Source organism: Schistocerca gregaria, chromosome 8 (assembly GCF_023897955.1).
Source record: "Schistocerca gregaria isolate iqSchGreg1 chromosome 8, iqSchGreg1.2, whole genome shotgun sequence".
Classification (NCBI taxonomy): Eukaryota; Metazoa; Arthropoda; class Insecta; order Orthoptera; family Acrididae; genus Schistocerca; species Schistocerca gregaria.
In genome coordinates, this window is record NC_064927.1 from 89,254,045 (window position 1) to 89,266,108 (window position 12,064).

The 12,064-nt window shown below is 39.0% G+C and overlaps 1 protein-coding gene and 1 pseudogene across 8 annotated transcripts in view; one reads left to right on the plus strand and one right to left on the minus strand.

Moving 5' to 3' along the window:
* The window catches only part of LOC126285025 (copper-transporting ATPase 1), a 535,387-nt gene that overhangs the window by 335,302 nt on the left and 188,021 nt on the right, over window positions 1-12,064 (plus strand). For all 8 annotated transcript variants that reach the window (XM_049984341.1, XM_049984343.1, XM_049984345.1 and 5 more), the window contains 3 exons: window positions 2,319-2,461; window positions 8,001-8,204; window positions 9,153-9,302. In XM_049984341.1, the coding sequence (XP_049840298.1) occupies window positions 2,319-2,461; window positions 8,001-8,204; window positions 9,153-9,302 (497 nt within the window). The remainder of the gene's footprint in view (window positions 1-2,318; window positions 2,462-8,000; window positions 8,205-9,152; window positions 9,303-12,064) is intronic.
* LOC126285517 (5S ribosomal RNA) lies at window positions 4,840-4,957 on the minus strand (annotated as a pseudogene).

The window sequence follows — 12,064 nt, forward strand, 5'->3', positions numbered from 1 at the left end:
TAACACAAATGGCAGTGACTTCCTTCAATAAAAGAAGTTTTTCAAAAACTTGGAACTTATGCTTTTGCTTTTGATAAAACTTAGTTGCAAATTATTGCTCCTTTTTTTACTGTGTTTTAAGAAGAGACTTTAGAGATATTTTACTAATTCAGTGCAAATACTTGAAACAAAATTATTTGACAGAGGACTAACAAACCTGGTGGCTCCAAAAGGGTTTGAAATCTTTGAATAGTTTAAAACACCAAATACATTATTTTCAAGCTACATTTTTTAAATCATAAAAAGTTCCTTGTAGGTAGAAAACATGTATCAATTACAGTACTGCTCAAACTTAGCAGCCTTCCGTGGCCGTAGACCCACTTAGTTGTACTGGTCATATGACAATGCATGAGGTGCAGTCGAGCTGACTCAGAAAACAAGAAGTTCCTTCTGTAACACACCTAACAAACTATCTCAGAAAATGGCCCATTTTATGCCAACTGAGAAACCAGCCAACCCTTATGTTAAATCGGATATTAACATACAGCCTTGCAAACAGTCAATAAGCCCAAAATTCTTAAAGAAAATTGCAATACTTTAAAGCATGTAAGACATTTTCATTGCAACTTTAACCATCAAATAATTGAAGTAAGAGGCTTATTGAGATACTCCAACAGTGTGCAAAGCAATAAAAAGCACATCTCATTATAGGGTTAAGATAAAATTACACCTTTAAAATTACAACTAAAATGGCATTGCATAATTTGAGCTACTTGCACAGAATTAAGTAGAGGTAACCAGTACGTAATAAAGTACTGCAAGAGCAACCGTTACCAGTAATTTGACTGACTCACAACTAAGACTACACAAGGTGGTATTCAATACAACATACATCAAACAACACAACAGTTTTTATTTCAGTCGCACTTGCAGTATCTGCCAGGCATTGGGCTTTAGAGAAACTGATATTACTTCAGAAAAACTGACCAGGCACAAGCTCTATACAGTTTGAAAAATTTGCACAGCTTTTGTAAGTTAGACACAGTATATTATGCAATAGGCAGAGGTAGTACTTGTAAGCAAAATGGCACCTACAGGGCTATGAATTCCCACACACAAAATGGGGCAGCACGTTTGAGGTACCACAGGTCAACATGAAAATTGTAAAGGGCTACCCAACAATTAATCATATGCGAACAATCCCTAATGAGAAAACAGCTTACCTACCAGAATTAACACAGCTGAAGGTGGCAATGGCAGACAGAGGTCTTGGCACACTGATAGGATGCAGACGGTTGTATTGAGATCTCTGCACAGCTACACTGTCCTCCAGGCGTAGCAAGGCACCAGTTGTACTGAAGTCTCACGCACGAGTGTTGCTTTGGTACTCAGCCAAAACAATCTGCGGTCTCACACAGCCCACCATTGACCACAACATGACAAGTACTGCAACGATGATGACCGATAGGGATTTTGCCCTCTCTTGGTAACCAGCATAACTTTCTTCGGATCTCGCTGCTGCACTGACTCCCCTTCAAATCATTCCCTTCGCACCTAAATAGGCAATTGCAACCGATCGCATTGCAGCAAAGTGTGGACACAAGAAAGAGCTGACACACTAACCACTCGAGAGAGAAGTTTTGGCTCACAGTTGTACCAATGGAAACTGCCTGAACAGCCAAGACCAAATAAATTTGAAAAGTTTGATAAAATATAAAGGTTTTTCCCATTGTTTTCTTTTATTGCGAGGGGATAATGCATCTCGAGTTCTTGCCGTATGTTTGTAGGTCAATAGGGAATACTACCCAGAAGTTAAGAAAATCATCAGAAATATGGCAAAATCATATGCAAAAATTACATCACAATAATACTCCCACTCACACCTCACTGCTCGTTCATCATTTTTTGGCAAAAACAAAATCAATATGTTTCTTTGGCCACTGAGTCATCAGACATGGACTCCTGTGACTTCTTTCCAGTCTCAAGGCCGAAGAGAACCATGAAAGGACTTCAGTCTGCCATCATTGCTGAGAGGGAAACAGAATCACTGAAGGAGCTGAACACCATAATGAAAAGTAAACTCCAGAAGTGCTTACAAGATTGGAAAAAGTACTGGCATCAGTATACTACATCTGAGGGTGACAAAGTTGATATTGATGATTAATAAATAAAGATTCTTTAAGAAAACCACACATTACTGTTACTTTTTGATCACACCTCATATGTATGAATTTTACTGTTGCTTTCATGCTATAATTGATTGATTGTTGACAACAAACTTCAAAAAGCAATTGGTTGAACATTTGTTTAATATCTATAACCTAAGTTACAACTTTCAGGTATTTTAGTGGCAATGGTGAGTGTCGCAGATGAAGTCAAACCTGAGGCGCACTTAGCAGTATTTACCCTGAAGAAGATGGGGCTTGAGGTGATCCTCCTAACAGGCGACAACCGCCAGACAGCTGTTTCTATTGCAAGACAGGTGAGTCTGCCAAATCATTAAGAGTTTTGTCCATGATGTGAGTACAAAAGTTTGAGAGACAACAAATGATGTTAAAGGTATCTGTTGCACGATTACAAATTAATGATCAGTTGTTCTGCATTGTAATTACTACATAATCAAAAATACTTCTCTACCCATTTTTCACAATTTTGAGTTTTGTATGACTTAAGTTTCAGGGTACTAGTCTATTTTCTAGTATTATTGTTTAAAAGATGTTACTCTTGCCATCTGGTGTACTAGAAAGCAAAAATGTTTAAGTGGTAATTCAAAACCATGCCAACATCTTAAATATATAACAAAAAAAATTAATACATCATGGCAGATCATAACTGTGTGCCAGACTGAGACTCAGATCTGGAACATTTACCTTGTGCTCATAAGTGCTCTACTGACTGAGCTATCCGAGTGTGACTCACAATGCGTCCTCACAGCTTTACCTTTGCCACTTCCTCATCTCCTACCTTCCGAATGTCACAGGTGTTCTCCCACATATCCTGCAGGACAAATGCTCTGGAAAGAAAGAATATTGTGGAGACATGGCTTAGCCACAGTATTTGGGGGAGTCTTTCTAGAATGAACTATCTCTTTGCAGCGGTGTGTGTTGGTTTGTAACTTCCTGGCACATGAAAACTCAACAGACTTGATTCACTGTTGTTAATAAGATTACCCTGTTGTCAAAACTGTTTAGTTAGGATTAGTTTAATGTCATCCAGGGCCCATATTCAACTATATGCACTCAATAGTTTTTTAAATTGAGAACTGACAGGTACTGTGCCTTTTCAGTTTTGAACCATTATCCATCCAACATGATAAATGTTTTAATGTATCACTTCCTGGGCTTAAAGTTCCTGTGATTTCTGATTATGGCTGATATTTTCTACTATGTGTTGGAAAGCAGCTTCTGTAATCCTCCTAGCAAGCAGCACTTCACAGCAAGTGCTGGTAGTGTTAATAGGAAATGGGTAATGGAAGTGCCTACTGCTGTATCCTACGCCCAGTCTGCCAACAACACAGATAATTGCCGCAGGCTGGTGAAGCGTGGTCCTACTGGCACTTTATTATCCAGGTATCGACAGTAACAATGTGGGCATGATGATGCTGCTTCATCGAGGAACGTAGGTGACAATCCAGGACAACAGCAGCAGTCTGTTACTGTCATCCACGCTGTGGCTTAAGCAACTTCACGGCTAGTAGAGACTGTATTCACTGCCGGAAGGAGGCACGAGGATTGTGACACTATTAGAGTGCCAGATCACATCCCTGCAACTAGGCCACACTGTATTCCCCTGCCCTACAGCACTTATGCCAGTGTGTGGCTATAGCCAGTCAGTTCGATCTCGGCCCCTGAACCAGCACGTGCAGTTTGACCTGTGCTACCAAACCAGAACCATTACAGCCACCAACTCCGGACCGAGTTCCAGTCTCCAATCCAGGATCACTTTGGCTGTGCTGTTCTCCAGATCAGCTAACTGACCAATCGTGAGCCTTTATGTCACTGGTAGGTTGCCTCTGAGGACTCCAGCCTCGGAGACTCTTCCTCCCGAGTTGCGAGCCTTTGACTCGACGACCATAGTCTCTGAGGACTTGGAGCTTCAGACTTGGTGTAGAACTATGATACACATCAGACCAGCTCGTGGCCCATTTGCACATAGACATATTGGACCGTGACACACAGTGATTGTACGGTGAATACTGTCCAGCACTTCAGCATATGTCCTGTTTACATGTAGACGTAGGACTACAGTTCATAGTGATTGCATTTCCATCACTGACACCTAACTGTCATTGAATAGATATCTGACAGTAGCGGTGCATACTGTCTTCAGAAGTTTTTGTTGTGGTGGACTGTGTCTCAAAATTTTGTTCTGCCCAGGTCCAAACATTAGAAGTTGATGATAAAGCATATTTTAGTATGTGAAAGGGCTTGCAATAAATTATAATCAGTTTTGAGGCAGACAATACGAGAATGTTCGTGCAACACTGAAGATCTGCCCATACTGCTTGTCAGTAATACAAGTGATGATAAAATCCTGGGAGTTTTTACCTTTGTCTTCGCACTTAGAGACAATAAGACAAAGAGCAATTTTATTCAGTGTGTCTGCAATGTATAAGCAGATAATGGTCCAAGAATTTTATTTCAATTTCATTATGAAGAGACTCTATATTTATAAAGATGCACTTTGTCTTCAGGCCACAAGTGGCCCATTGGGACCATCCGACTGCCGTATTGTCCTCAGCTGAGGATGCGGATAGGAGGGGCGTGTGGTCAGCAGATCGCTCTTCCGGTCATTACGATGGTTTTCTTTGACCGAGTAGCTCCTCAATCAGCATCACGAGGCTGAGTGCACCCCAAAAAATGACAACAGCACATGGCGGCCCGGATAGTCACCCATCCAAATGCCGGCCATGCCCGACAGCGCTTAACTTCAGTGATCTGACGGGAACCGGTGTATCCACTGCGGCAAGGCCATTGCCATATTTATAAAAAGCAAGCTGAATAAACATTTTCAGACTTGTGACAATGCAAATATAGCTGCAAGTGATGTGAATCAAAACTGTTGTTCTCTTCAGAATTTATGAGAGCACGCTTTATGCCATAACACACCTTTGCAATATTATTACAATATGGTTTTAAATTTTTTGTAGGGACATTAAATTAAGTAACTTGGTTTAACACAAAGGATCACTAATTCACTACTATAGTCTGAAACAGCTACTCCACTCTACAGGGCCCACTGCCTGGCACATTGGGCCAGCAAGTGCTGCCGGTGCACACCCAAAATCACGAGCTCTAATGACATTTCACAAAATTAATATAATATTTACACCTTTCAGCGTATCGGCCTCCAGGTGAGAACGGAGGTGAACGGAGGTGAAGGACGAACTACCAAGTAGCCAGAGACACTTTACGCTATGTTAGACATAGCCTAAATACAGGATTGTAGTATACTAAATGGAATGTTTATCACATTTTGAGAGATGAATAGAGGGGCCTAATTGTCTTTGTTGACATAGTGAATTGGTACCTCAAGGACAAACAGTTAATGGAAAGATTTACACTCACGTCCTTACCCAGTAGCGTGATGGGATAAAATATGTCAGGAAAGACATGACGAACAGCAAGTTTGCATCGTGACAATGCACTGAGCAACACTGCCCTAATAATGCAAGAGTTTCTTGTCAGGGGCAGTGTGGCAACACTACCTCAGATGCCATGCAGTCCTGACTTGGCACCAGCAAACTTCTTATTATTTCTGAGAATAAAGAGAAACTTGAAGGCACACCATCACCTGTTGTTGAGGAGGTAAAAGAGGTTTCAACACTCTGCCTTAAGGAGGTTCCTGTTTACTGGGTCAAGTGGTGGCAGCAGTATGTGGATGTGGAAGATTATTGTGAAGATTTTTTAGGTGGTTTTCCATGTTGAAAAGTTGCAGATCTCTAGAACTCTTTAAGGAAAATTAACAATACACACACACACACACACACACACACACACACACACACACACACACACACACACACACACACACACACACAAAAAAAGCACCATCTCCGGCAGCTCAGATCAGAATCTTTATGAGGAGTAACAATTTATCTTTTCCTTGTACTGTTGATACTCTAGAGATTCTTTATTTCATAGTGCACTGGAACACAGGAATAACATCTATGAATCTTCTAAAATATCCTATTTGTTCCTTCCATTCAGTATGTACTTTTAAAAAATATTGTGGATAATTTAATTTGGTGAATAATTTTTGTTCACAAGACAACAAAAAATATAACAATTGTAAATCTCTCCATTTATTCACTCCAGATATGACACAAAAAAAAATCAGAGTTTTGCATAATGATCAAATACAGTTTACACATAACATTAAGTCCAGTCTTGAGCAGAAAGAGTCTGAATTGAAGGGAGTCATGCTAACCCACTACCGACCCACACTGTCACAGCTGCATTAACATTAACAACCTTTTGACAGTCACTTTATGCTCGTCTTTGTTACGGATTACAATATGATGACATTTTTATAATCCAAGTAATTTCACAAGAAGTTTCTTGCTACATATTTCTTGACATCTTAACCAAAAAAATTGCAAAAATCTCTCGTGCTCTCTTCTCACTTCACACCTTTAAATTTTTTCTTGATTACTAAGTGTTTTAACAATGGACGATGACCGAGCAAGGTGGCGCAGTGGGTAGCACACTGGACTCACATTCGGGAGGATGATGGTTCAATCCCACATCCGGCCATTCTGATTTAGGTTTTCCGTGATTTCCCTAAATCACTCCAGGCAAATGCCAGGATGGTTCCTTTGAAAGGGCACGGCCGACTTCCATCCCCGTCCTTCCTTAATCTGATGACCCCGCTGTTCGGTCTTCTCCCCTAAACTGGACCACGAGAATATGAACATTAATTAGTATGTTCATTCTTCCACTAAATAAGACTTTCACAAATCTGGGTCCTTTTTAGAAAAAGGTAAGAGTTAAATGATGATAACAATACTTTGCTTTTTATATGCTTTTTATTGACTGACTTTATTAATGTCTTTATTTCTGGAATAATGAAACAAAATTTGCAGATAAATAATAAAAAATTGAAAAATACCAGTGCAATACAAAAAGGCAATACAGGTATTCAAGAATGAACTACAAATATGAAACCAATATGTGTGTTAATTTGTATATTAGTTGTGTGTAGTGTATTCACCAGTAATACACAACACTGGCAGCTAAGTTAGAAATTCCACCATCATAGAATGGGCTTGTAACCTGAAACATAGGTCAAGTCAAATAAAAATAAAAAAAATTGTGAAACATAGCGAAAAAGACTGTTTTCTTGTCTAAAAGTTGTAGTTTTATTTGTCCATTTAAACATAATTTTATTTGTTGTTGCAGCTGTTCATGAGGAAATAATCATCTTTACTGAAACTTTTATTTTATGTGGGATGCACATTGAACAGATTAAAACTCATGGACTTTGACACAGATAAATTTAAATTTATTAATAATGCTCAGATTTAGTGTGTTCCTACATTTAAGCAAATTAATGATTACAGTAGAAAGTTTGTTATAAATAATTAATAGTTTATTTTTTATCATTTTGCATTTTGAATGAAGTGTTGTCTAATCAGGACTTTACATATTTCGCAAACAATTTTATATTTCGGGCAACCACAGCTGTTGAAAGGCATTTTGTTAGGAAGAACTCCGCCTATGGCTGGTAAAATTGTTGTTTATTAGAACATGACCAGTTTCACAGTTTTAAGGCTCATCATCACGTGAACAACATTTAAAGATTATAGGCACATGCATCACTCCTAGTTTGAATTGTAAATTTTGACTAGGAGTTATAGGTATGCCTGTGATCTTCTAACATTGTTCACATGATGATGTGAAACTAGTCATGGTTAATGAACAACAATTTTACCAGTTGAAAGCAGAGTTCTTCCTAACATCATACTTTATATACTTTATTCATCTGCTTCTTCATATGAAAAAACAAATCTTGAATTCCAGGTGGGAATCGGAAGAGTCTTTGCAGAAGTACTGCCATCACACAAAGTGGCAAAGATCCAGCGCTTGCAAGAGAGTGGCGCCCGTGTTGCCATGGTGGGTGATGGTGTCAATGACTCCCCAGCACTCGCTCAGTCAGATGTCGGCATTGCCATTGCCTCAGGGACAGATGTAGCTGTTGCAGCAGCAGATGTTGTTTTGATGAGGGTAAGACTCATTGACATTCAGACTCCATAAAGATGTTTTGGTGTCCAATCTATCAGTAAACAAACATAGAGCTAACTTAAAAATTAATAAGTAAACAGAAAAATGTTCTCATTATTTTTGGTTTGTTTTTCTTTGTCTTCCCTTCTTAGGGAAACAAAGAATGAGTGAGAATTGATGTCCCCTTAGAGAAAGAAAAATGTTTGACAGTATTTTTCTTTGTGGAATGTATGGGAGAACAGATCACAAGATTTGTCTGTTGCCTAGTTTTACATGTGATTTAGAAATGATCAGTAATATCTGAATACTCAGATCATTACATATTTGTTGTGATGTTCCCACTGTTAGAAAGTCTACTGATATTCCTGGTGCATAACTCGTGTGACTAGTGAAAAGTAACAGACAGTGAGTGCTATGCAGAGTGCATACAAGCCATGTGAGACAAATTATTGCTTATGAATGTCTGTTGTTCATAGTAAACATTGTCTTACATTATTCTGCTTATCAAGAAGTATTTATAGGACAAGTTAACACATCTCTATCTTCAGTAATTTTAGTATTACACATTTTTGTAACAGTCCACTGTTGTACCTTTAAGAAATGACTATTGCACTGGACAGAACACATGCCTCTCAAAATTCCTTTTATTTTTAATAAGATTTACGTTTTAAATCTATTACACTATGTATTCTTGATGTTGGCATTGATCTTTTACTAGAAAGTTAACTCTGTTTTCCATGCAATCTGCTCAGTATATGCATTAATGTGCATACTCATCTGTATGTGCTGCTCTGCTCAGTTTAACTGAAAAGTGACAAAACAACATGAGCAACAACAATACAATATCCACTGCTAAAATACTAACAGTATTGCTTCCAAATTGTGTTACACTAAATGTGTTTATTATGTCTTGGGAACTAAACAATGAATTGTACGCTCTAAAATTTTCAGAACGACTTGCTCGATGTGATTGGGTGCCTCGATCTGTCACGAAGAACAGTTCGCAGGATACGACTCAACTTTGTATTCGCCAGTATGTACAATCTCTTGGGGATTCCTATAGCTGCTGGTGTGTTCAGCCCATTTGGCTTCAGCCTGCAGGTATGTATACAGTAGAAAATAAATTCTGTTTTCTCAGGCTGTGGTACTGAATTAAAACAGTCAAGAGAAACAGAATGCTAATCAGTAATATATTAGTTACAAGAGAACAAAGTTCCTTGCCATATTCACTGCCAGGCCATTAGGTCGTACCTTTGCATTATAAATTAGTTTCGTAAGAGTCCATAGGATGTCCTGCAATGCTGCCTGAGATGTCTCTCTCTCTTAGTGTAGCATGTCAAGTGTCACATATGTATATATTATACTGTGTGGATGACTGCAATTTGTGCTCATGCAGTGGAGTGATGCATTTGTGTTGTAGATGATTATAGAAATGAAGGCAAGTAAGAGTGTGACCGTCTATCCTTGAGCTGTTGTAATCAGTTGGTGACTTGCTTCTTCTTCCTCTTGTATGATTTCCATACACCTCTTGTCACTCAGCACCATCCAGATCTTGAATGTCTTAATCAGCTACTTCAACAGGGCTATAACTTTGTTAAATCATACCTTGAAATGAGGTTTGTTCTGTATGAGATTTGGCACATCACACACAGAATATCCTTTTGTCATCCTCTAAATCTCCGCATTATCTTTGTCAGACAGTATGCACCTTGTGTACCCATTTCGTACCCTAGGGCTCCTACCCCTGTGACTGCCCCACTTTAAGACTTGCCCCATACACTCTCCTACCACCACTTACACCAGTCCTGTAACTGGGAAAATATATGCTAGGGTGGGAGAGCAATCTGTGAAATGATGCATGTCATGTACCAGCTTTTAGGTACATAACGTTTGGCCTTCTACATTGGCATGACTATCGCCATATTATCCAAAGAGATGAATTGGCATAGGCAGATGGTGTATGCTGACAACAGGCAATACCCTGTTGCAGAATGTACTTTACAACATGTTCTTGTTTCTCACCTCCCACCTGCCCTTAAGTTATGTTAGTTTATTCAGCCTCGGCATTTGTCCCCAGTAGCTATTCCTTTCTTCATTGTCTTTTGGTTTTCTGTATCTACACCTCATCAGTCCTCTTCCTTCATCCCTGTTCCTCCACCTTCAATCCTTCTGCAAGGAGGAGGAGCCACTGCCTCCTAAAGCTTGTAAATTTCGGTGCCTTTATTTATCTCTCCCATTACATTATATTGACACCAAATCTGGCAGACAACTTCTCATTCTTGATTCATTTTGTCCTTTTTAGGTCTGCTGAAGTGATTATACTGCCACATACATAAATGAATAGAAAGACTGGACATTTTCCTACACTGTCTACAAAGACACCTGGATTTGAATTTGGGGGTTACAAGTCAGTCGGTGTTAGGGTTGCATTCAACTTGGCATACAGCTGTTGACCAGCTCGGTGCAGCTCATATATGGTTTTCTAAGTTTCATTTATCATCACCAGATTTCAATGTCTCGACTATATGTTTATCACTACCTTTTTCTACATCTTTCACATTGTTTAAGAATTTGACAAGTTAGTCAACTGTTCTGTGAATATTTGTGTGTCAACTGCACCACTGAAAAATGCAATGGTGATATCCAGTTATGGGACATGCAAGTCAAATTTGACTGACAAAGACATGAATTATTTGATCCTCACACTGGAGGGAATGTTTCCATAAAGTGAGCTCCAGGCCATTGGTTGTATCCTCGTTCAACTATTCTTGGTTTTCTCCTCAACCAGAATCCATCGCTTCTGTATTTGTTCTTAGAAACAATCATACAGTCCATTACCCTTTCATTTGTTGGCCTGTCTACAATGTACCAGGTGTCATTTATCACCAGTGATCTGATTTCGTCACATGTGGCCTCAAACCACTCTGTGATCTGCCACTGACTTTTGTTACATTTGAAATGACATTAGTATCATGAATTGAAACAGTGATGTATGTACACCTGACACAGATGGCTGAGCAGGTGTGAAACTTTAAGAATTAGTGTCTTCATGGCATGATAAGTTAACATTGGGATTGAATTCTTGGCCTGTAATGATCTGAAGTCCATCTTCTTCAAAGCCACAGAATGGTTTGTATCTGGCAATGTCTCTGGCTAATTGTTTGTATCACTATTGTAATCTTCTCATACGGAATTCATGTTGATGCCTGATGATTGCTGATGATCTGGTTAATCTTCACAGAAATCTACCTAAATTTGTTTGGGCTCAAAATTGTCTTGATCAAGGAACTTCACATCTTTTAACATATGAATCCTGTGATCTCTTGGTACCAATACAAGATTGGGTTTCAAACAGTTGGAAAGCCTTTAGGATTGTGCTTTCATTTGGCAATTTTTCTAGGATGACAACATTTTGACCAAATGTACAAAGAAAAGTGGGATAGAGCAGATTTTCTTTTCAACCACTTCTCATATGGGCTTCAATCAACTGACTTGAGTAGCATGTAATGAGCCACATCAGCTAACAAACTGTCCTTTCATTCAGCAATGGCAGTCTGTTGCTGTGCATATGGAACTATTGGATGTTGATATATTCCTGCCACTCGGAGGATGGAGTCCATTCTTTCATTGCAGTACCCCTTACCATTTTCTGATTGAAAGAATTTAATTTTACGTCCAGTCTTATTTTCAGCTCGCTTTTGAATTCAGCAAATTTGTCTATATATTCTTCTTTATGTTGTAGGAAATGGGCCTGACACTGTCTGCTATGGCAGTCTATAAAGGTCACAATAACTTCTGCACCACCTTGAGATGTTTCTGTCATTGGACCACAAATATCACAGTGAATCAACTCCAGAGGTTCA